Source organism: Morus notabilis, unplaced genomic scaffold (genome assembly GCF_000414095.1).
Source record: "Morus notabilis unplaced genomic scaffold, ASM41409v2 Scaffold467, whole genome shotgun sequence".
NCBI lineage: Eukaryota > Viridiplantae > Streptophyta > Magnoliopsida > Rosales > Moraceae > Morus > Morus notabilis.
The window spans coordinates 464,712-488,734 of record NW_010361652.1 but is presented as its reverse complement, the minus strand read 5'-3'; the positions used below and the strand labels follow the sequence as shown (position 1 = coordinate 488,734).

At 39.2% G+C, this 24,023-nt stretch overlaps 3 protein-coding genes across 4 annotated transcripts; all 3 read right to left on the bottom strand.

Moving 5' to 3' along the window:
- Positions 1 to 333: 333 nt before the first annotated feature.
- LOC21408751 lies at positions 334 to 2,920 on the bottom strand. Its single transcript, XM_010100401.2, has 5 exons — positions 2,662 to 2,920; positions 2,270 to 2,528; positions 1,247 to 1,426; positions 945 to 1,100; positions 334 to 556 (listed from the first exon to the last, which is right to left on the bottom strand). Exons 1-5 carry the CDS (start codon positions 2,865 to 2,867, stop codon positions 398 to 400), a joined length of 960 nt encoding a protein of 319 aa, XP_010098703.1. The 5' UTR covers positions 2,868 to 2,920; the 3' UTR covers positions 334 to 397.
- A 3,563-nt stretch (positions 2,921 to 6,483) lies between these two features.
- Positions 6,484 to 9,863, bottom strand: LOC21408750 (probable inactive heme oxygenase 2, chloroplastic). Its single transcript, XM_010100400.2, has 5 exons — positions 9,206 to 9,863; positions 8,181 to 8,404; positions 7,918 to 8,025; positions 7,644 to 7,767; positions 6,484 to 6,790 (listed from the first exon to the last, which is right to left on the bottom strand). The coding sequence occupies exons 1-4, from the start codon at positions 9,750 to 9,752 to the stop codon at positions 7,675 to 7,677; spliced, it is 972 nt and encodes a 323-aa protein (XP_010098702.1). The 5' UTR covers positions 9,753 to 9,863; the 3' UTR covers positions 6,484 to 6,790; positions 7,644 to 7,674.
- A 506-nt stretch (positions 9,864 to 10,369) lies between these two features.
- Positions 10,370 to 23,379, bottom strand: LOC21408749. Of its 2 annotated transcripts, XM_024167172.1 has the most exons (10): positions 22,463 to 23,379; positions 20,704 to 21,864; positions 13,099 to 14,253; positions 12,543 to 12,584; positions 12,024 to 12,100; positions 11,819 to 11,903; positions 11,641 to 11,724; positions 11,392 to 11,493; positions 11,211 to 11,309; positions 10,370 to 10,933 (listed from the first exon to the last, which is right to left on the bottom strand). In XM_024167172.1, exons 1-10 carry the CDS (start codon positions 23,243 to 23,245, stop codon positions 10,826 to 10,828), a joined length of 3,696 nt encoding a protein of 1,231 aa, XP_024022940.1. In that variant the 5' UTR covers positions 23,246 to 23,379; the 3' UTR covers positions 10,370 to 10,825. The 2 variants fall into 2 exon arrangements, with proteins under 2 accessions (XP_024022940.1, XP_024022941.1); XM_024167173.1 differs by lacking the exon at positions 11,211 to 11,309.
- Positions 23,380 to 24,023: the final 644 nt, after the last annotated feature.

The following is a 24,023-nucleotide window of genomic DNA, read 5'->3' as shown; positions in this document are numbered from 1 at the left end:
AGCATATCACCTATTTACATTTCAATTCTAAGTAGTTAATGATACTGGGAAAACGATATGGGATATTTTCTCTCTAATTTGCTCCCCTAAAACTTTGTTTTCCTTTTAACTATGCTCTTTATTTTAAAACATTTTTTTTTCAAGCATTCTTTTTATAGTATTATTCAAGAATTTATATTTCCCTTTCAAATGAAATTCTTTCCAACGCTCTACATGATAAATTGATTTCCATAGACACTCCCTGAAGCCAATTTCACTAGGAAGGTTAAAGGCATCAATAAAGAAACTAGCTAGAATTTTGAGGAAAAAAAAAAGGAATAAAATTTGGGGCAAAATTTGACGGTGAAGTTTGCTATAACCTATATACATCTTTTGAGACAAAACTAATAGTCTCTGATTAATAGAGGTAACTCCCAAATGATGTCCCATTAAGTGCTTTCTGAACATCATCCCAGTTCTCCACTTGTTTGGACAGAGGGGCTGTGTGTATCTTAATTTGGCGGCTCTCAAGCTCTCTGTATGGTAACTTTAGGAATTCTTGAACGTCCTTGAGTTTCTGCAAGTAAATTTATTTATTTATTTTCAATAAACAAAAATTTATTAAAAAAGTAAAATGCAAAAGATCTTACAATCCTAAAGCATAAAAGTACCAAAACTTGAAAGTAAAACAGCCAAAAGACAAAAGACAAACGAAACGAGAAACAAGCAAGTAAAGAGAAATCATTAAGATTTTCTCAATAAGCCCTATAACTGGTAAGAAGAGTTTTTCTTAACAAGCTCCTTGTTCAATTTTCTTCTTGAGATAATAATAATAATAATAATAATAATAATAATAATATAGTTTCAAAAAAGATTATACCTTATTGATTTTGGTCAGCAAATAAATTAATCAAAAATTTGTGAATAGTAAATTAGTAGATAAATGATAATGGCAAGAATATTACGGTGCGATTGTTGACGACATCTTCGTAATAAAGAACAATGTGACGAGTGCTCTTGAAGTATTCTATTGCCCTGGTCATTGTTTCGTTTGCTTTGTTAAGTTCGTCCATCATTAATGTGACATTAATCTTTGGCTTGTATTCTGCCAGTATTTGAGCCTGCAAAAAAAAAAAAAAAAAAAAAAAAATCAATGGAAAATGAGAACATGCAATGCGTGATGGTACTATAAATTGTGTGTATTTATGTAAATTATAATTACTAAATACATATGAAGATTAGATAGAATGGGGGAAAAAAAAAGGACCTCCAAAGGGGAATGCACGTGAGACTTGTGGGTTCCATTTAGTAGTTTGGCATCTTTGTCATAAGAATTTGCAAGTACAGAAATCATTCTGCGGAGTAAATTCCTTCTGAAAAGGAATATGGCTGACACTCCTTTCTTCTTGAAGTACTCAACAATCTCTTTGTGATGCTGTATCAGACCCTGTGGCATACACATGCACAAATATAAACAGCCACATAATATAGAACAACGCTATAGAGTACCGGTATAAAGAGTGGATCCCGCAGTATGAGATTTATAAATGAGGCCCACGTTGTATTCCTTTTTATATGAGACTTTTGAAACAACAAAAATATTACTTAAATCACCAACTTAACAGCCTTGATGAGTGAATGGGTCAAGTTCCATACTGCAATATTCGCTTTCTTAAAGCTGATATTGTTTAACGTAGCAAGAAAAATATATGCTGTGCAAAAAGCGATAAAAAAAGCCTCCAACTGATCTTGAGATATTATCCATGATCAGGACAAAGAGTCAAAAAGCATCAAAGTTTGCAAAGAAAAAAATAATAATAAAGTGGTTGGCAAGTTCAATCAAAGCAACAAATAATTCCTTTTTTTTCAATTGTGCTATTTGGGTACAAGCTGTCAAAGACTCCAAGTTGCTCACTTCCAATTCGTAACTACATTATTATTGGCATCTTGGTCCAACGTAACATCGTAAGAATGCTACTAAATGAAGTCTTTTTTTATGAACTTTTAATTATTTTCTATGAATTTTATGAACTTTCAATAATTTTTCCACATTCATAGATTTGATACCCAAATATGAAGAATTATAGGGGTGGCCTAATTTAGTAACAAAAATAGGTGACCATTAGTATCACATTTCATCTTTCAATTCTTGAGTCAAAATCCACATGTAGCTAAGCACAACTCACCTCCTTCAAAGAACTTGTTAATTACGATTGCTATGTGTACACATTCTTATTTCGAATTTTGAAGCAAAACTTTCCATGCGTTAAAAGACTATAAGCTCAATTACCTGATTTAGCATCCATTTGAATCCGACGGCGGCGGAACACTCATTCTTGGAAGCACTGGTGAACCAGTCAAGGTTATAAACTTTGTCCATTGTCTTGACAATTGAAGAGATGTTCATCCTCCTCTCTCTAACAGAAAAGATCTCCCCATTTGAGCTAACATTGATATGGCTGTTCAACAAAGTCTCAAACCATCCACTTCCTGATCTCTGCATTGACAATATCGCAAAGTACCTAACCGGATTGCACCCACATTCTTCCCTGCAAAAAATGAACGTACCGCAAAGAATATATATAATCTTTTGTAATGCTCTCAAATTGAACCCCAAGAAAACTATATATATATATATATGTATATGTATGTATGTATATGTATAGTACTAACTAGTCATACCTTGTGAATGTTCCGGGTTGTGGGTAGTGCAAAGATTGATCTAGAACAATATCATTATTATGAGCAGAAGATGGACAAGAGTTTTGATGGTCATTATTAACCACTTTGATGTTGAGGAATTTGGCCTTTGTGTTTTGGCTCATCTGCTTCAAACATATTGAGCATATGTAGACCCCACAAACCATGGCAAAGAATAGAACCACCATCCTCAATGTGAGTGGAGATTTCTTTGGAGTCTTAATGACCAGTGTGTTCTGAAAAACAAATTACGAGTGTTGGTTTAAAAACAATCATATTCTTAATTATTTGTATTGTTTTTTTTTTTTTTTTTTCAATGAAGAAGAACTTCATGTCAGTGAGATTGCGAGGAAAAGAAAAACAGAAGAAACAGAAAGTTGAAAAGCTGAGAAAATGTAGAAAAAGAGTTAAAAAAAAAAAAAAAAAGTTGTTGGAACACAAATGACAGAAAGAAAGGAGCGTACTGTGGCTGGTTCCATCTAAAAACCTCCATCAAAGGAAAAAGGAGGAGGAAGAAGAAGAGAAAAAGGATAAACGGACCAATCTTAAAGTGGGTGTCCCGTTTGTTGTGTACTTGGCTATTCGACACCAAGAGTTGAGATCTGGCGTTCCTATTTTCCTGTCTCGTTATCCCTTCATTATTTATTTGACACGTCATTTAAGTTTAACGACTTAACCATATGACTTAAATACTAAAATTACTTAAAGAACTAAATGAGGTGTTAATATTTAATTGGAGAGCTAGTATAGAAAAATAGGACATTAGATCAAATAAAAGGAGAAATATATGGCTACAGAAGTGGTCAGACAATTGGGCTTTATTGAAAAAATCAGATCATCAAAGTAGTACAAATACAAGAACGGAAATTGTCATTACGCCTCCATATATAAGTAAAATAATAATAATAAATAATATAAACAGAAGGTTGAAAAGTTGATAACATTTGGAAAAATAAAGAAAAAAAAACTGTTGGAACACAAATTACAGAGATAGAGAGGAGTATTCTGTGGCTAGCTCCATCCAAAAACCTCCATCAAAGGAAAAAGGAGGAGGAAGAAGAGGAGAAGAAAAATATTAAAGGACCAAATTGAAAAGTGAGCGTCACGTCTGTTGTGTCTTTGGCTATGTCACAGTCCATGTAAACTGAGAAACATATGGCGAGAGAAGTGGTGGACAAGTGGGCTTTATTGACAAAAATCAGATTATTGACCATGTCGTGTAATACTAGTTAGTATTAGGCCTCCATATATCAGTAAAATAAATAAATAAACTCACCATAAGAAACGAAAAAATGAACTTAATTTGCGTCAAGACATGTTTTTAGCTGCTCAATATCGATTACCAAAAACCTCAGGAGTGAAAACTAAATTAAGTTGTGAAAAAAAAAAGGAAATAATGAAAATTTGAAAAGACTAGGAACTAATTTGTTTAGACTTGAATGATAAAGGCAAAGATAGTCACATTTGTATAGAGAGGGAAAGCTAATAAGAAAAACCATGGTATAGTTAGCTGATGATAAGCATGTACCTTGTTCAAGAAACAGATTTCTTCGGTCATCCTGTGAGTAAAGAGAATCATGCAAAAACGATAAGTGGGACTGCGTTTTCTTCAACTCTCTCTCTCTCTCTCTCTCTAGGAAGGAAAAGGAGGAGAGAAGGAATGAGAGCTTCTGGTTTTGAGCTTTTCCTCGTGAAAAACGACGCTATATTCAAACCACCCCGCTCGCTTTCATAAGAATAAGATTTTCCATGTATAAGCTTGTTACGCATTAAAAAGCCTTTTTTTATGAAACATTAAAAAGTATTTGTAATTTCTCTCTCTTGCACTTTTTTCTTCTTATATTTTCTGTGCGTTTATCAAAAGTAACACTTTACCCAATTTTTCGAATCACGTTTTTTAGGACAGGAAAACCAATTAGCACAGAAGTTGAGAAAGAAAGAAAAAAGAAGACCTCCGTGTTCTAAGTACACACGCATTTATAAACAAACCATTTTTGAAAAATAAATAAAAAGAAAGAAGAGAAGATTAAGAGGAGAAACTACGTTGGTTTTACTTTGTTTGTGTTAATTAAACACAGTTTTCTATATGAGCAGCAACGTAATCAACCATTTAATAGGGCGCAGTCAGTCTCTCAAATCAACATGCATTAATTTTTTGCATTTTCCGAAGCAAAATTATATATTTTTACGTTCTTAATTAGTCACATGCCAGTAGTTTTAAATCTGTTAGATAGACTTTGCATTGATTTTTGTGAAACTTAATCTTCGTTTATTGGATCTGATCTAATCTATCCAGCTAAGAAAATGAAGTTTTAAAATAAATAAATAAGAAAATCTTCATTGGAATAGTACTTTGCAAAGTCATATTGTTGAATGTTGCTAATTAATTAGCGCCAAGTTAATAAGGTGAACAAGGGCGACCCCAAACGCGGAGAAATTCTGGTTGGGGGACCTAGAAAAGTAGCAAACAAAAAAAGGGTTTGAATTAAATTTTTTTTTTTTTTTTTTTTTTTTTTTTTTTTTTTTTTGGTGTTAAAAAGAAGCATGGGAAAAGATGAATACTGTTGGCTGTAACGAACAACGAATCCCACTTTGTAATAAGAAACGCGGCAACGTGCATTCCACTTTTGTTTGTCCCTCACCCTTCCTACCCACAAGTAGTGCCATGCATTGATTTTTCTTTCTAGGTAATTACCTCCTTTTTTTGTTTTTTAATCTCATGATCAAATTGAAAGTTACTTGTTTTTCCTTATTAATCTATACCGCATCGCCTACTTTCTTTGACTGGCAATTCTCCTCTCTCGAATTATAAATGACCACAGGAAGATACTTATATATATGTGGGGAAATTTTTGAAAATAAAGTAATATCTTATTCTACTAATAATCTTATGTTATCTTTTTATAAGATAATATGTAGATTATTTTTCATAATGATATTAAAATGTTATGTAGTGGTATAAATAATAAAGTTGAAAAAAATAATAATTAAACATGAAATTTTCTCCATATTAAATATATAGGAATATTTATATATATATATATATATGTATGGTGCTTGTTTCATGAACCTTTTAACATTCTCAAAGTTGTCCTCTAAACTTATATTTCAACAAATGACACTCTTAGTTTAATTAGTTTTGCATAATGCTTCCAAATTAGAGACAGATATTTAACATTTGAACAAAAACGCATACGTACAAGTCCCATGAGCTCGATTAAAAGCATATGCTGCAATTTAAAATGACGATAAAACACATTATGTCATATGCGTCTTCTTCCAAAATTTTAATATCCTTCAAGAATTTAACGGTACCATGTAATATTTTATTAAATGCAGGAGAAAAATTTACCAATTCACCAATGTCCCAAGAGGCAAAAACACCAAAAATCGTTTTTTGCCTCCACAAAAATTGCTTGCAATAATTTTAGGCACTAAGTAGTTGGCGTCTACGTTAAAAGTGAGAGATTTATTTCCCTCCCGTTTTCAGATGATAAAATCATTCACATGAGAAGGTAGATAAAATAGAATATAATATAGTTTTAAAAAAAAATCAACTATGAAGTATGAACCAAAATGAATGGACCGGTGTATAACTTAAAATTATATTATTCCAGTTAATCTAGATTTTGCTTAGAATGAGACTCCCAAGCACCCCTTCAACACACTAAACTAGAATTCTAACTCTAAGCTCTGATCCACTTGATTTTCATTCAAGTCATTGCTGAGCAAACAGTTTCAGTTCACACAGTTTTTGTCAACAAAACATCCAACAAGACATTAAATAAACTACAAAATCCGAGATACTAATTTAATGAAAGTGCACAAGGCATCGAGTCTATACAAAGAGAGTCAAAGGCAGAGACATGTGCCACTTATATGGCTCAAAAAAAAAAAAAAAAAGTGCCACTTCCCGCATTCAGTGCAGCTTTTCTGTCAAAATTAACTTCACAAATAAATAACCCTGTTTAATATCCCACAGTAGCGGCAATGATGTTACTTGTACTTCAAGTCATATAGTAGAATAGCATAGTGATATACTGATCTTTAAGTATTTGGTAAATGGACGACTTTAGTGGTCAAAATTTAGTCCCCAACAGAATGGTTCTACCTGGTAGACAAGAAGAGAAAACAAAGATTAGGACAGAAATGTTGCTTGGTTGGTCGTAGGATGATGCTAACAGTAACAGACATAGGTTGGCAAAAAAAAAATAAAAATAAAAATACAATACAAATAAAGGAAAGAACACACCTCAATATTTTGATTTGGTTTGTATACAAACATGGGTGACGTGTCTGCTATTACCCCACTCGGTAAGATTTACGAGTGTTTAATCTTTTCAAAAAATTTATACCCCCTTAAACACCACTATTAAAATCCAATAGAGAATTGGATGTTATATGTGCCTGTGCACATTAAATATCATGGCTAGTGGCTACTTGAAAATTTTTGACAATATAGAATGAGGGACGAAATGACAAGATAGAAAGATAGAAAGAATGACAGAAAAATCCACATTAATCCAGAATTCAAGGTTCAAAATTCTCAAGAAACACAAGTGGGAGAAGCATACAAGACACACTTCCCAACAGGGGGTGATGTCTCCTCCCTTTTTTATCCATCGCAAGCAAAAGAGCTGCAGGTAAGCAAAAGATTTCTGGTCCAAGTATATCTTGTTTTTACCACAAATTATTTTCCTTGGTTAACAATAATTATAATTTTGCCAATATTTGCGGATCCCATTCTAACTAAGGATTCTCGTGGTTTCGGAGAATCTAACTATAGGACAACTAGGAACAGAGAGCTTTCCCCCCTTTTACACCCAACTTTTGGTCTTAAGAATGCTGGTTTTAAGAATGAGTGATTGCCAAAGAGAAAGATAACAAAAGTGATATGCAAAATATTCTTTTACGTTGGCAAAAAAGACTAGTAATAAAGCTTCAATAATAAGTTAATAACTTACGCAAATAGAGAAAATCTGAGATGGCATGGTTTCACGAAATGATCAAGCGAACTATCTGACCCTGAAACCGGAATGACTTGGAAGCTTCTCTTAAGCATTTGTTTTTTTGATCTCGAGACCAGTGCTGTAATCACATTGCGGCAAGAGGGTAGTGAGAATTTTCACAGGAAAAAAAAAAAAAAAAAAAAAAAAAAAAAAAAAACAGATTGCAATTTGCAAGTACATATATATATATATATATATATATATAGATGATGGTCAATATGATAGTAACCTCTCCAAGCATGTTGAGCTTTTCACGAACACCTCTCAACAACTCTTGTACATTCCCTTCCCATTTGGAAAATTCCAGCTCCCTTCCATCTAGAAGCTTCTCGGACAACTTGAAAACAGGATTCAAGAGAAATGGAATATCAACTCACTCGATCTAATACAAGGCTCAAAAGTAAATGTCTTGGCATAGGAAGCAAATTCCACAAATGATCAAATTAGATTTAAAAGCAAAAGGCAAGTATAAAAACCAGCTAGACAAAGTACCTGCTGCACTATGACCTGACCGCCTGCTATGTGAGAGAAATATATGTTATAGAAATGGCAGAGGAACAATGGGGCACTCCTCTCGGCTAGTTGTTCCAGATACTTTGAATAAGAAACTCCGGGGTTGCTCGGCTCCGGAATCACCATGCCCTTTTGCCTAAAACATTCTATATCTCTCGAAAGCCCCTCTGATCTTTCAAGTCCAGTCTTTCTGAAGTAAGCATCTGCACATAGTTTATGAAGAAATATAACAATGGTGGGATAGTTCACTAAATACTAAAGAGAACTCAGAAACCCGAAGCGGGACATAACCAAGTACCCAATTAACAGGCAAAAGTAAATTACTAAATTCCACTTCATTTCCTAAACTTTGTATTTGCTAAAATATAAACTAATCATTTACTGTTTCTCAATTTCTTAGCTCCATGTTTAACAAGTATTTGAGGATTTTTTTTGGGTCCTTCCAAAGAATGTAACATGTGTGAAAGTTAAACATGTAAGTTGACATTTATTCAATATAATAATGATTTTGAAAAAGCGTAACACTATATGTGGTAAGTAAATTTCTTATGATTACATCTTCCAAATACCATGAAATGTAAAATCAAAGCCCTTTCCTAAAACTTGAAAGAGAATTCTACCGTAGGGTGCAGTAGAACTTTTTAAACCGTTAGATTTACCAAATTAAACCTAATATTTAAAAACATGCATCACGGATAGTTACCACAAGTGTAGAATCACCCAATTTTGAATGCTTAGGAATACTAATAAAGTGGGTTAATTGACATTATAAAGAACCTGTACTAAGCACTATCAGTAATAAAAAGTGGGCCACACTTGTACGTCCGACGCTGCAGGATCTATTTTCTATCAGTCGATTAACACCGATGGTGTATTATAGCAATGCTCCATTACAAAGGATTATAAAGGTAAGAACTTGAGAAAATGTTCCTAAATTTTTTATCTCTACAAAACAAAAAAGAAAAAAAAAAGGCAAAACTAGGAGTGAAAATATCAAAACTCACAAGCAACGTCATTGGAATCATCAACAATGCGCTCAACGGTGCTGAACACGAGCTGACTATCGACCAAGTAGTTGAGGAAGCCTTCCATGGTGGGATGCCATGTGTCCCCCACATCACCGTCCGATTCTTCTGATCCACTGCGTCCTCGTTCCTCGCCTTGGTCGAGCATCGAATCATTATCATCGCTGCTATCGTCTTCTTCATTCTTCGAGTACTTCTTGCCGTCAATGTTGCGGAGTCTCATGGCCACGAACCTCAACTCCTCCGTGATGCCTTTGCTCTCTCCCGGGTACTCCCTCCGATACCTCGTCCTCTTCTTCACCACCGGAGGCGCCGGAGATGTCGCCGGAGCTGGCGACCAAGACGGAGGCGTCGCGGCGAAGCTGAAGTCGGAGCGCCGGACGATTAGGGCTCGGTCGTGAAGTTTCTTCGAGTGATTGGCTGGAATTGCGGAGGGTTTAAGCCATTGTGGTGGAGGAAGGGAATGAGGGAGTGAAAGCGAGGCGTGTGTTGGAGGTTGTGCCAATGGTTTCGCCATTAGCGCCATTTTGTGAACGCCAAGGAGTTAACCGGCTAAATTTCCCACCTTTCAGGTGGTTAAGGCAAAAATCCCTCCTTTGCCGAGATATCTTTCTTTTGAAACCTTTTTTTTTTTTGAAGCAGCTTTAAAAAAAAAAAAACTATACTTGCGTTGCAATATTTTATTTGGGTATTTATAGTTGTAATATTTTGAAAGTGACATGGAGATTAATTGTAAAATAGTCCCTTTTAAATGCTGTTTAAAATATTTCAGTCAAGAAAAAATCACTGTAGTAATTTGGACAAAATTCTCCGTTTCCCTTCTTTTTTTTTTTTTTTGGTCGTGCCGCTTTTCAAAAAATTTTGTAACGAATATCAATCCACCCACAATATGTAAATGAAACATTTGCTCAAAATTTTTCATTTTTTTTGTTTTTAATTTACCGGCCAAGAGATTAACGAGTGTAACAAAAATTGGGAGGCCAAATTATAAACACAAACTATAAACAGAACAAGTTAAGCATTATGTATGGATGGGATAACACAAACTATAAACAGAACACGTTAGCATAAAATAAAAGTAAATAAAGAGAAACGGCTACTATAATTGATGAAATAATGTCAATCTCAATCGGGTAACCGGTAACGTTACAATGTGCTTGTATTCTGATCTTAATTCTCTATCTTCTCTTTAGGCTTTATCTACAAAATACAACATCAGTGGGGAAAGAATATTGGTGTATATGTACAACTCGAGCAGAAGAATTACAGAACCTTTAGAAAAATGGAAGAAAAATTGTTTCTTTGTCTCTATCACTATAAGATCATGTGGGTGGATGTTAGGAGGAAAAATGGGCAAGATTCATCTCATCAGGTTATTATTTTTTTCAAAAAAATTATTTTTCAGGTTAGTATTCTAGTACTCCTGACTTTGCAACAAATATACTTCTGTTGTGTCCAAGATGCGCCATTTTACAGCTTATGCGCACCTCCTAGAGCCTCATTGCATCAAGAAAAACCATCGTTGAACTAAGTTCCAGATGCACCATGAACATGATTGAAACATTTTCCAATGTATCGATTTGTTGCGCAAATTTCACTTCATGTATTGGCTTTGAGCTTTCTCAAGAACTCCAAAGTCTCGGTGTACGATGGATCGGCACGGCTGAGTGGTTTGCAAGAATTTATATGATCTGTGGACTCCAAGACCTGTTTCAAAATGACAAAAATTAGGACACTATGAAGAATGAAGAGTTTGTGAGCTTAAAGTTTGACTGTACGCTACACATTCTAAAGTTGAGCAACCGTTCAAAGTAGTTAAACGTGACCAATTTCCAAGCAAACAAAGAACATCAAATCAGTTGGAAAATGAAAAGGCTAGTAGTAAAAAAGCCCCTCGAAAAGACCGTGTTTTTCATCATTACTATTGTTGATGTTGTTCTTTTCAATATTTAATATGCATATGGTCATCTGCAATCATACTCACAACAAGTTCACCAAATCCAGGATACGCTGATTCAATTGGAACTATTTCCATTCGAAAGGCCCATCCTCCATAGCCTTCGACAATCGGGGTTACTTTGGTCTGTAACATGGTCAACGCTTACATATCAAGTTGACAAAGAGATGCATGAACAAAACCAGAAATGGAGTAACTTAAAGACTACCTCACAAAAACTAAGAACATCAAGCAACCCCTTCTTGTGAAGTTGACGGGTAAAGTCATTAAGCTCTATTAATCTTGTAGATCCACTTCTTAGCTCTCCAATCTAAAGAAACAAGAAGTGCTCAATGGTATCAACTTAATATATAAACAAGCCCCAACTTCAAAAGTTAGAGAAGTAACAATTATCGTGATAGGGAAAGAAGATGAAAAACTAAAGAATCCAACAAGTTCTTGAAGTTCATATACTAACACTTGGGGCAGGGCGCAAAACCAGGCCCATTCTCCAAGGCATGTCTGCAAGTTTGCTTCCAAAGTGTGGGCAGCTGTAGAACACCTGAAAACCAAGGTAAGACGCTACCATTATCATCTATGAACAATAAATAAAATAACCACGATGTAAGAAAATTAGTGACTGAGATGAAGCATACGACTCCAATGGTGTTTTTGACAAGGTTATCAACATTCTCCGTCTTTGCTTTATACAACATTTGCTTGACAACAAGTCCTCCCATGCTGCACATAAAGAGCAAGATATTATTTTATAGAAGCAATCATGAAAGTTTATAGACACCAACTTGGCTATGAAAATATGCTGCGAGTAGATGCCACATGCACAAAGAACACAAGACAAACCTGTGAGTCACAAAGACAACAGGTCGGTCACCAATCCCAGCATCAACAAGCTTTTCTAATAACATGGAGCTGACTTCCTGTATAAAGCAAACAAAAGAAGTTTTATATAGTGATAATGGAAGGGTGTAGATGTTGTTTACCTATAGAATAATACAATCCATCGAAGAAGATCCCTACGCTTGAAGCATAAAGAATAATACGAGGTCATGGTATATTTGACAAGGTTAATCAGTGTCCTCTTGTTGCCCCATAGTGTAGGCAGACAAGGACTGTTGTATTTCATCAAATGCACACATACTCGTTATGCCAATGAAATTTTTTCCTAAAGCCAACAAGTTATTTCACAAATATATTTGTTCTGTTCAAACTGGATTTTAAGTGGATAACCCCTAGTGTCATCAAAGCCTCAAATATATTTCAATGAAAAAATAAGGTATGTTAACATAATCTTCTGCCAGAAAGGTACCTTACCAATCTATCTGACAAATAACGAGCTTAATAATAACCAAGAATACAAACCTGAAGAGGAAGGCTAGCTCCAGACCATTGAGTGAGATTTGTCTGCATAAAAAACTCAAATGGTGTAAACTTTGTGGGTCCGTTGAGCAATATGACAATGAACTTCGAAGGTAAAGGATGCAAAGTTTGAAAGACAACTGATTTTTTAAAGATTCTAAACCCGTTTGTTTTACTGGTTTAGCTTAGTTTAACTCAGTTCAAACAGTGAGCACAGTTTAAATTTGTGTTTGGTAAGCACGCAATTCGAATTATATTTTTCCTTTGAACTGAGTTAAACTGTCCAACTTAGAGTTTAGCTCTCCCCCTTAAGTTCAATCGTTCAAACCATTTTTTAACAGTAAAAAGGTGGCCACTCTCTATGCTTCTCACACCTATAAATACAAAATCGAATTTTTTTTCCATGTTCAGATCAAAATCTTAATTGCACATCCAAACGCCAATTCGAACTACAATTTGAACCACACAGTTCGAATTTTCTTGTTCAAACAAAAAAGTTCAAATCAACAAAATTCGGACCAGCGAACCAAGCTTTGTTTATCATAAATTAGCAACAAACCTTGTATTTAAGTGTGAACATGCGGGCTTGAGGGAAGTCGGCAGAAAGCCATTCACCTGGCCAGAATGTTCCTAGCTTTCCTGCTTCCTGATCAATCTTTTCGACTAACCCAGACTTAGTTGATGACTTGTCCTCAGCTATGCGCCATGTCTTATAAGGACCACCACGAAGACCATGAACAAAAACAACATCAAAAAGTGGAGTCTCACTCATTCCTAAGCTGCTTTGAGATGCGTCTGAACCAAACAAGTTATCATCATTTGAGGGTCTAGTAACAGGTTCGTCCTCGTGATCAACAGCAATGGTCTCAGCTAAAGAAGATTCCTCCTTTTGAAAATTGTCCTGATCACATTTTTCAGGACACTTCCAGTGGGGTAGTTGAGGATTGATCAAAAAAATTATGTCATTATAATGAGGACAAGTTTTTCTTTTATTTGCAGCACCAGAATTAGGAATGTCATCATTTACAGAGTCCCCTTCACTTTCTTGATTACAGAATATATTTAACAGCGTTGCCCTCGCATAACTTTGTATTTTAAGATCACTGCAGCCTGGGATCTTTCCATTCGCACAACTCTCAAGCCATGTACACCAATTTTCATCGGCTAAAATGACTTTCTGGACCTTTGGGAGCAATGAGAGGATAGTCAACAGTCTCGCTGCATGCCTTCGGATGTGAGCTGTCGGTGGAACTCGGACACTAGATTGATCATTATTATCTGTCTCCGATGATTCACTGGGGACATTTGCATTCTTTTCTTGCGCTTCAAGGATCTTGGAAGCATCATATGCTTTTATTGCAGCCAGTTTTTCAAAGTCATCACATAGCAAAAGGCGTCTCAGTAAACATAGGACCCCACAATCAGTAATTTTATCCCGACACGAAGAATCATCATAAGAAAGTTCAGCTAATGCTTTGATCCCCTTCAGGGTTGCCATTGCAGAATCTGCTACATCAAACTTAGGTACACTATCTTTCTTCAGATTTTTAGATGGCCCCACAAAAGGTTCCATGGAAAGAAGATTGGCATATGGAAATGCATCATTAGAGTCTGTGGCCGTTCCCAGCTGACTTCCTGCTAGATTGACAACAGATCCTGACAATTGATTTACAACTTGTCCCGCAGAAAGAATGTTTGATTGATCAATTTGAGTCTGCAAAAAATATAAAGTCATACATTACGAGCAAATTATCTGTTTTTTCTTTCCCCTTTTTTTGTTGTTACTACATAAGACTTTTACACTGTATCCTACCTCAATTCCAGGACAAAGTGTTGAGATGAATGGTCACTTGGGGTCTTAGAGTTTATACGATATATCTTAATTTTACTTTCATAAAATTATGCATACATGCACAAACACACAAGCATTAAATTATGCTTAGCATGAATATTAATTGGTTCACATGATGTAGACCCACAAAATTATCTGGATACAACATCATGATAGGACTCGGGTTAGTTTGGTTTGATAACTGAATTTCAAGTGAGTTAAGAGTTAGTAAGTGATTAGTTAGGGGGGTATCAGTTGTTTTAGGAAAATTGACTTGGGAAACCAGGTTAGGGTGAGGGGATGCTGCCCTCAAAACATCACCGTACTTTTTGGAGATTTTATCAATTCTAGTCAATAAAGATGATAAGCCCTTACTCAGGCAAGTGTATGTTAGGAGGAATAAACAGGGGTAGGAAATGTTGTTTTTTTAGCTTGCTAGAGGCGTTGGAAGCTGGCTGTGGAAGTGTTAGTATTAGTTTAGTTAGCTTACTGAGAAAGTTTGTTGCTTCGAAGGAAAGTGTATAAAAGGGGGGGCAAAAGGGTTAGAGAGGGGGTCGGGAAATAATCTGTGAATTGTACAAATCTTGGATACATTCCAAGTAAGGGGAGGAAGGCAAACCCTCGAAGTTCTGCCAATTGGAGTGTATATCTCAGCAATTAATAAAGTCGTTTGTGATTCTTTTCTTCATTCTATCAATCTTTTCCTGATTTTGTTCTCAATCGAACCAGTCTTTATCAATTTGGTATCAGAGCACTTTTCTGGGCGATAATGGCTGCCAGAAAAGCGGAGGAGAAATTTGAGGCGATGGAGAAGGAGATTCATCAAGTTAAGGCTGCGGTGGAGAAGGAATTTGGCGAGGTAAGGGCGGAAATGAGCCAAAGTAGAACGGAAATCAACCATAATATGGCTGAAATGAGCCAAAATGTGTCGGATCTACGCCGACTGATGGAGGAGCAGATGCGGCTGCTGTCTGCGGCGACGGCGAATCTGCCGGCGGAGGGATCACGTTCAGGAATCGCGAGGGTTAGGGAAGACGAGATCGGAGTGGTCCAAGGACTAGTTCGTGAAGTTGCTGGACTGGTGGAGGAGGACGGTCGCAATTTGGGAGAAATGGTCGATCCTCGAATTCTCGGGGAAAGGGAAAAGGGAAAACGACGGGAAGTGGACTGCAGGGAGAACCTGGTTGGAGAAGAGATCGCGCGAGCTAGGGTTCGATTCGCGAATGGAATTCGTTCCGATCTCAGTCAAGATGGCCGGAATGGCCGACCCAGGGGCGGCGAGACCGGCGATGGCGAACGCAACCTCCGCGATGGGCGGCGCGGCGATTTCCGAACGGGAGGAACTTCGGAGGATGTACGGGACGGTCGCAGTGGCCGAAATGGAGAAGGGGAAGGAGGAGCTCGTACAGGAAATGGTGCACTAAGACAGAGAGGGGATGGTCGTTTTGAGAGAGGGGATGGTGGTTGGGAGAGAGGGGATGGTCGTTTTGAAGGGGGACGCTTCAGTGGACATATAAGTAGAGAAGGAAGACGGTATTGGGAGGAAAATGAGGCTGAGGACTCTATGGATTTCATGGGGAAGTATGGGGAGCCGTGGGGAGGTGAGGATTTCTCACAGGTAAGGCGGAAACAATTGGACTAACCGCTGTTCAGTGGCACTGATCCGGATGGTTGGCTGTTTAGAATGAGCCACTTTTTCTCAATTAACAAGTTCTCGGAGAGGGAAAAACTAATGACAGCAGGAAGGTTCTCGGAGAGGGAAAAATTAATGACTGCAGGAATTGCATTAGAGGGAGATGCACTATCATGGTTTCAGTGGCAGAATTAGCGGCGGCCTTTCATCACTTGGACTGATTTCAAGGTGGCTCTCCTGCAACGTTTTCGTTCTTCACAAGAGGGAAATCTGTGTGAACGATTTCTAGCGCTTAAGCAAACAGGTATGGTGGCTGAATATCGCCGAAATTTTGAGGTATCGGCTGCCCCTTTACAAGAAGTTCCGGAGGAAATCCTTGAAGGCATTTTTGTGAATGGTTTGAAGGCTTATATTCGGGGCTGAACTACGCTTACTCAAGCCAGAGGGACTCTCCGAAATCATGGACATTGCGCAGCGAATTGAAGAGAAAAATCTGTTGTTGCGAAGGGAGATTAAAGGGTCTCGAGTTTGGCGTCCTCAAGCAGCGGACTCACATCGAATCCGCCAATGGGAGCTCCAGCGAATCAGCCTCAAGGCAGCCCTAGTGTTGAGAGGCCGAAGAAGGATTTTCCATTCCAAAAATTATCCGACTTGGAGTGGCAGGAGAAGAGGAATAGGGGACTATGTTTTCGTTGTGATGAAAAGTTTACTGTTGGGCATCGCTGTAAGAAGAGGGAGTTGCGGATTATGTTAGTTAGCGATGAGGACGAATTTGAAAACGAGGAAATTGAGTTGGATGAGGCAAAGGAGGAGCCCGGGGAATTGCTACGAACGGAGGTGATCAAGTTATCCTTGAACTCCGTAGTGGGGTTGACGACACCAAAAACCATGAAGATAAAGGGGGAGATTGGTCATCGTGAGGTAATTGTTTTAATCGATTCCGGGGCTACACACAACTTTATTTCTCTTACTCTAGTGTCAGAATTAAAACTGTCCATAACTCCTACAACGGGTTTTGGTGTCCAAACGGGCACAGGGGAGTCGGTACAAGGGCAGGGATTGTGTAAGGAAGTGGTGTTGAGCATGCAAAACTTGACCATAATTGAGAATTTCTTGCCACTGGAATTGGGTGGAATAGATGTGATTCAAGGAATGCAATGGCTTGAGACTTTGGGGAGTATGAATGTCAATTGGAAAACTCAAGTTATGAGATTCAAGGTGCACGGGGAGAATGTGATGTTGAAGGGGGATGCAAGTCTTACAAGGTCATTGATTTCCCTCAAGGCCATGATGCGCACCATTCGTCATGAAGGGCAGGGCATTTACTTAGAAATGAGTCAATTGGGGGTGGAGCAAGGTTGTGATAAGGAAGAGGAGAGCAATGAGCAACTTCGAGTTTTGTTGCATAAGCATGCGGCAGTCCTTAACATGCCAGCCGGTTTACCACCTCATAGAGTGAAGGACCACCGCATAATTCTTGAGGATGGCACCGGTCCGATTAGTGTCCGACCGTACCGATACCCCCATTTTCAAAAAAATGAAATAGAGAAGCTCGTGAGGGAAATGTTGGCGGCTGGAATTATACAGCCGAGTACGAGCCCGTTCTCCAGCCCGGTTTTGCTTGTCAAGAAGAAGGATGGCAGTTGGAGATTTTGCATAGATTATCAGGCGCTAAACAAAGCTACCGTTCCGGATAAATTCCCAATTCCGGTGATAGAAGAGTTGTTAGACGAGTTGTACGAAGCCACCATTTTTACCAAACTAGATTTGAAATCAGGATATCACCAAATTCGCATGTGTGACGAGGATGTGCCTAAGACTGCTTTTCCGCACTCTGGAGGGACACTATGAGTTCCTCGTTATGCCGTTCGGATTGACAAATGCACCGGCTACATTTCAGTCTTTGATGAATGAAGTGTTGAAGCCGTTCTTACGCCGCTTTGTGTTGGTTTTCTTTGATGACATCCTGATTTACAGCCGTTCTTGGGAGGACCACTTGGAGCACTTGGATAGGGTCCTTTCGGTTTTGCAGGCCAACCAATTGTACATCAATAAAAAAAAATGTCTCTTCGCACAGGAGCAATTGGAATACTTGGGTCATGTGGTCTCTAGGAATGGCGTCTCCGCAGATTCCAGCAAGATATAGGCTATATTGGATTGGCCTACTCCGCAGTCCATCAAGGAGTTACGGGGGTTCTTGGGCCTCACAGGTTATTACCGCCGTTTCGTGGAGGGGTATGGACGCATTGCGTGGCCATTGACGCAACAACTTAAGAAGGATGCTTTTCACTGGAATTCTGAGGCTGAGGATGCTTTTCAGCACTTAAAAAGGGCTATGACCGAGATTCCAGTATTGGCCTTGCCAGATTTTTCTCAACCTTTCGTGGTGGAATCTGACGCTTCGGGGTTTGGTCTAGGAGCAGTTTTGATGCAACAGCAGCGCCCCATCGCTTACTTTAGCCAAGTCCTTTCAGCGCGCGCTCGCGCCAAATCGGTCTATGAGCGGGAACTAATGGTCATTGTGTTAGCCATTCAGAAATGACGACCTTACTTGTTAGGTAGACGCTTTGTGGTGCGCACCGATAAGAAGAGTTTGAAGTTTTTATTGGAACAGCGCTTGGTAAGTGTGGAGCATCAAAGACGGTTATGTAAATTGCTTGGTTATGATTTCGAGATTCAATACAAACCGGGTCCAGAAAATAGGGTGGCTGATGCCCTATCGAGACAACAAGTGGGACTGGCTTTAATGGTCATGACAACTCCAATGGTGCTTGATATTGAGGAGTTGCAACGACAGATTAAGGCAGATCCGGGGCTCAATAAAACTGTGGAGGAACCGTTGGCTGGCTCTCCTTCGTTGGCGGGGTTTTCCCTTCAAAGGGGGCACTTACTATACAAGGGCAGGTTAGTCATTTCTCCAAAATCTCCTCTTATTCCAACCTTGTTACGTGAGTTTCATAGTAGTAAGATAGGCGGGCATTTGGGGGTCTTTAAGACTTACAAGCGGTTGGCAATGGAGTTTTACTGGAGGGGTATGCGCAAGGATGTCGAGTCTTTTGTGGCTGCTTGTGCTGTTTGTCAACAAAATAAGTCGTCCACGTTATCACCGGCCGGGTTGTTGCAGCCTTGCCTATACCCAACCGGGTTTGGGATGATATTTCCATGGACTTTATTGAGGGGTTACCTAAATCTGCGGGCTATAATTCAATCTTGGTTGTCGTTGACCGCCTCAGTAAGTATGGTCACTTCATTGGCCTTAAACACCCGTTCTCGGCCAACACCGTGGCTGCTTCCTTCGTCCGAGACATAGTGCGCCTACATGGATTTCTGCGGAGTATCATCTCCGATCGAGACAAGGTTTTTATGAGCCATTTTTGGAAGGAGCTTTTCCGGTTGCAGGGCACTACTTTATGCCGGAGTACGGCGTATCGTCCACAGACGGATGGACAAACGGAGGTTGTCAACCGTTGTTTCGAGGCCTACTTGCATTGTTTTGTCTCTAGCCAACCTAGGCAGTGGTTTACGCATCTTTCGTGGGCCGAATATTGGTACAATACGAGCTTTCATGTTTCGGCTACCATGACGCCTTTCAAGGCTCTCTATGGACGGGATCCTCCGCAGTTGGTGCCGTATGAGGCTGGTTCTACGGCTACATCGGAGTTGGAGCGGCAACTATGCGATCGGGATGCGCTGTTGGCGGAATTGAAGGATCATTTGGGTCGCGCTCAACAGTCTATGCGAGACCATGCCAACAAGAAGCGTCGTTCTGTGACATTTGAGGTGGGTGACATGGTTTATTTGAAGCTCCAGCCGTATCGTCATCGAGCATTGGCGCGTGTGGTAAATGAAAAGCTTGCTCCTCGCTACTATGGGCCGTTTCTGATCCTCGCGCGAGTGGGTCCAGTGGCGTATCGGCTGCAACTTCCTTCTCACGCTCGGATTCACCCGGTCTTTCATGTCTCCCGCTTGAAGAAGGCGCTAGGTCCTGTGGATATTCCTCAATCTTTACCTCCGATCTTGTCGAAAGATTTGACGTTGCAAGTGGAGCCCGCACAGGTCCTGGATACACGTTTTTCCCCTGCCACAGGTTCCTTGGAGGTTTTGATTAAATGGCGCTACCTTCCCGACTTTGAATCTTCATGGGAGCTGTTTGAGGTGATTCAACGCCAGTTTCCTACCTTCCACCTTGCGGACAATGTGACTTTGTTTAGGGGGGGTGTAATTGATAAGCCCTTACTCAGGCAAGTGTATGTTAGGAGGAATAAACAGGGGTAGGAAATGTTGTTTTTTTAGCTTGCTGGAGGCGTTGGAAGCTGGCTGTGGAAGTGTTCGTATTAGTTTAGTTAGCTTACTGAGAAAGTTTGTTGCTTAGAAGGAAAGTGTATAAAAGGGGGGGCAAGAGGGTTAGAGAAGGGGTCGGGAAATAATCTGTGAATTGTACAAATCTTGGATATATTCCAAGTAAGGGGAGGAAGGCAGACCCTCGAAGTTCTGCCAATCGGAGTGTATATCTCAGCAATTAATAAAGTCGTTCGTGATTCTTTTCTTCATTCTGTCAATCTTTTCCTGATTTTGTTCTCAATCGAACAGTCTTTATCAAAAGATTCATTCTTTTTTGATCGATTTGTGTTTGTGAGATTGGTGTCCTATCACATCATAAGATATAACAGCAATGAAAATGAAGGAAAAGATATACAGACCTTCACTTTATCAGCTTTAGGCTGAACATTTCCTTTGACTGACGCTGCCTTGCTGGAAGCTAAAACTTCAGAAAGCAGAATAGCTAACCAACCTTGGGAGATTGGAATAGAAAATGGTCCATGGTCTTCAAGAATGGACGAAAGAATTTTTATAGCTGAAGAATGTAAATTGTCTGATGAATGTTTTCCAAAAACCCAAGAAAGCAATATGCCAGACCACTTTTGGCTCTCTTCAAGAGAAAAATGCAAGTCCGCACTACACATCAATTCCAATGCCTTCGCCAATGCTTCTTGCACATGTTTATGCTTTGTTGTCCGCTTAGCAGTTTCTCTCATCAAATGAAGACCCTTCTCCATCACTGTTTTCTGCGCTCTAGGGCTTCTCTCAACAGAAACCAAAAATGCTGACAAGGCAACCTGAGCCAGAGGAATATCATCATTTTTACTAGCCTGGGAAACAGTAGAAAGGAGACTGGAACACCAGTCAGAAACATAATCATTTAGGGGTATATTTTCGTCAGCTAATAGTAACTTAGCCACCAAACTCCCATGCCATTTTACAGATCTCTCAGGCGCCGTTAAAGCAGTCATTACAGCTTTTCCATCCTGATCCATTTCTTGTATGAGTGACCTGTTGACATCTGATGCCATTGCCCAATTAGCAAGTGCCCACGCAGCAAAAGGAACGGCAACATGTTCACAATGCAAATCATCCCACAGCCCAGGAACAACAGCAGAAGCCAATTTGGTGTGTGCCAGGGAATTGTCACGCTTATTTTGCAAAACACGACCTTTTGTATAAATCTCATCTGATTCCACATTTCTAGGACTTGAACTCCTTAACTCCATCAGTTCAGTTGTTCTTGAAAAGCCTAAAACTGTTGTGCCCCCAAGAACTTTAATACCAATCCCTTTTATTCCCCCTCCACCGTCTCCATCATCTTTGCCTCCAAGTGACTCCTCCAAATGCATGCCACCTTCCTCAATAACTTCAATGACAGCTGCAATATCTCTTGTTTCAGCATTTCCAGGAAGAGATGGCTTAAAAGCTAAGTTTTCCAGACTATCACAGTTGGATGTGACGACATCCATGATGGCGGCCACAAGCATGCTCCTGCCTTTCAAAGAATCAGAAATATCGAGTGAACTACGTCTTGAGTGCTGCTCCCACAAAAATGCTTGATATTAATGGTAAAACACTATAAAAGCATCTAAAGATCAAGAATGAAGCTTTTCTAACCTTAACCACGAATTTCCACCATTGAAATATGTAGGAGTGAAGCTTAGACATTCAAATGATAAAATGACTGTATTATATAAACCATCGCTCAAATTCATGACTTCCACCAATTGCTATTACGCATTCCAACATACCATGTAATCCACAGATAGCATTATGACAAATATGTCATAGGCATAGCAAATGAGAGCCTCTTTATTTTCGTTTCTTATAGAAAAAATGAAAACTTTCGAACGTAAAATGGGTCTCCCTTGCGTAATAGAATCCATTCGGACGAAACAATTCGTTAACAGCCTTACTCAATTTATGCATACACAATGTTTTACTCCAATTATTCTAGGATTTTGATGCTTATGATTCAAATACAAGAACAAAAACAGATAATGAAAGTTTCTAATCATCAATAAATAGATTAATTTATTCAACAAGACCTAAAAACAGACCTTAAAGATTTTGGATTGAATATTCGTACCTCCAAGGCAGAGAGAAACTAAGAAAAGAAAATCCTAAAAACCTCACCTTTTTGGACCTCCGAGGCTGGCACGAAAAAATGAACCTCAGAAGTTTGGGAACGGCGCCGGGCCTCCCTAGCACGGCGGCGGAGACATTAGGATCGGCGATCAAGTAGGCGAGCGCTCTGGCTGACTCGGCCTGCGTGCCGTTTCCATCCCGTTGAACGGCCACCGACTCGAGCAACCAATCGACGACGGCGCCTCCGCCGGCGCCAACAATGGCAGCCCTGCGGCTCTCATTCGCCGCGGCAATGTCCGCAAGCAGCGCGGCAACCCTAAGCCCGAAGCCGGAGCGAACCTCGTGATTGGCCGAGGAGAGGACCGAACTGAGGGACTGCCAGAGGACGGAGGCGGCGACGCCGGTCTGCTTGACGTGGTGGAAAACCTTCTTGAAGGACTCACCGGACTTCTGGATCGCCTGTTCGACGCCGGCGTAGAGAGGGTTCGAGGAGGTCCCGCGGTCGGATTTCTGGTCGTGATCGGAGGACGAGAGAAGCGCGACGGCGGCGACGAGAGCGGAGACCGCGGTCGCCGCGGAGACGGCGATGACGGAGTTTCTAGAGAGAGAGGGCGGTGGGCGAGGAGAGAGAGTGGTCGGCTGGCGGAGAATGGGCGGCGGAGGAGGAAGGAGTTGTTCGGGATTGTCGAGGTCGGTTGGGGGTTCGGAGGAAGAGGAAGAAGAAGAAGAGGAAGAGAGGAAGCGATGGTGGTGATGGTGATGGTGAAAATGGTGGCGGCGAGGAGATCGGAGAAAGCAGAGGCGAGGAGCTCTGAGATACAGATGAAGCATGGTGATGGTAAAGGCGGGAGGGAATGTCGCGATTTTTTTCGTAGCGCTGAAGAACAGGAGTTGAAAGAAAGAAAGAAAGAAAGAAAGACGGACGGGTAAAAGAGAACTATCGAAACGGCAAACAGGATTCGCGCTTGGAATTTGTTCGACGATATGCGAACCTTTTCAAAAAAGGATGTTTGATACATTTACCCCTGAATTTGGATGCTTTTAGTAATTTGCTCTTTAAAATTTTTGAGGTTGGTAAATTCCTCTCTCAACTTATAAAATTATTTTAATATGTTATATTTTAACGATGATTGTAATAAATTAGTGTTAGAAAAACACGTCCGATAAAAAATTATAACATCCCAATTTAAATATTATTCAAGTTTTTAAAAGCCTCAAATTTTAATCATTTAAATCTAATAAAAATTTTAAACAAATTTAATAAAAGGGGATACATTACAACGATTTTATAAGTTCAGATGGTTACTTGCCAGTTCAAGGGATAATTTGTTAAACCACAACAAGTTCGGGGGTAATTGTACTAAGAGCCTTTCAAAAAATTGTAATGGAAAATTTTCATTTTAGTATCTTGTATTATATTGAAATATGCGCTTTTTAATACCTTATATTTTTGATAAGTTCATACAAGTCAATCGATATTTTATAAAATCTTTTTTTTAATACTCTAAGACACTTTTTGTCACGCGAAATGTCATTTATACCATGCTCATTATTTAAATAGAAATCAATAATTTTCTTGAAACTATTTTAAGCATTTAAAAATTTTAAA

What these genes read in the sequence shown, in the direction of transcription:
- LOC21408749 (XM_024167172.1), bottom strand. Translation starts at nt 23,245, where the DNA reads ATGCTTCATCTGTATCTCAGAGCTCCTCGCCTCTGCTTTCTCCGATCT. An exon ending in TCAAAAACACCATTGGAGTC is followed by an intron (nt 11,725 to 11,818) that starts GTATGCTTCATC and finishes CTTGGTTTTCAG; the next exon opens with GTGTTCTACAGCTGCCCACA. An exon ending in ATGTTCTTAGTTTTTGTGAG is followed by an intron (nt 11,310 to 11,391) that starts GTAGTCTTTAAG and finishes ACCATGTTACAG; the next exon opens with ACCAAAGTAACCCCGATTGT.
- LOC21408750 (XM_010100400.2), bottom strand. Translation starts at nt 9,752, where the DNA reads ATGGCGCTAATGGCGAAACCATTGGCACAACCTCCAACACACGCCTCG. An exon ending in TGATTCCAATGACGTTGCTT is followed by an intron (nt 8,405 to 9,205) that starts GTGAGTTTTGAT and finishes AACTATGTGCAG; the next exon opens with ATGCTTACTTCAGAAAGACT. An exon ending in GTCAGGTCATAGTGCAGCAG is followed by an intron (nt 8,026 to 8,180) that starts GTACTTTGTCTA and finishes CCTGTTTTCAAG; the next exon opens with TTGTCCGAGAAGCTTCTAGA.
- LOC21408751 (XM_010100401.2), bottom strand. Translation starts at nt 2,867, where the DNA reads ATGGTGGTTCTATTCTTTGCCATGGTTTGTGGGGTCTACATATGCTCA. An exon ending in CAACCCGGAACATTCACAAG is followed by an intron (nt 2,529 to 2,661) that starts GTATGACTAGTT and finishes CATTTTTTGCAG; the next exon opens with GGAAGAATGTGGGTGCAATC. An exon ending in ATGTCGTCAACAATCGCACC is followed by an intron (nt 557 to 944) that starts GTAATATTCTTG and finishes ATTTACTTGCAG; the next exon opens with AAACTCAAGGACGTTCAAGA.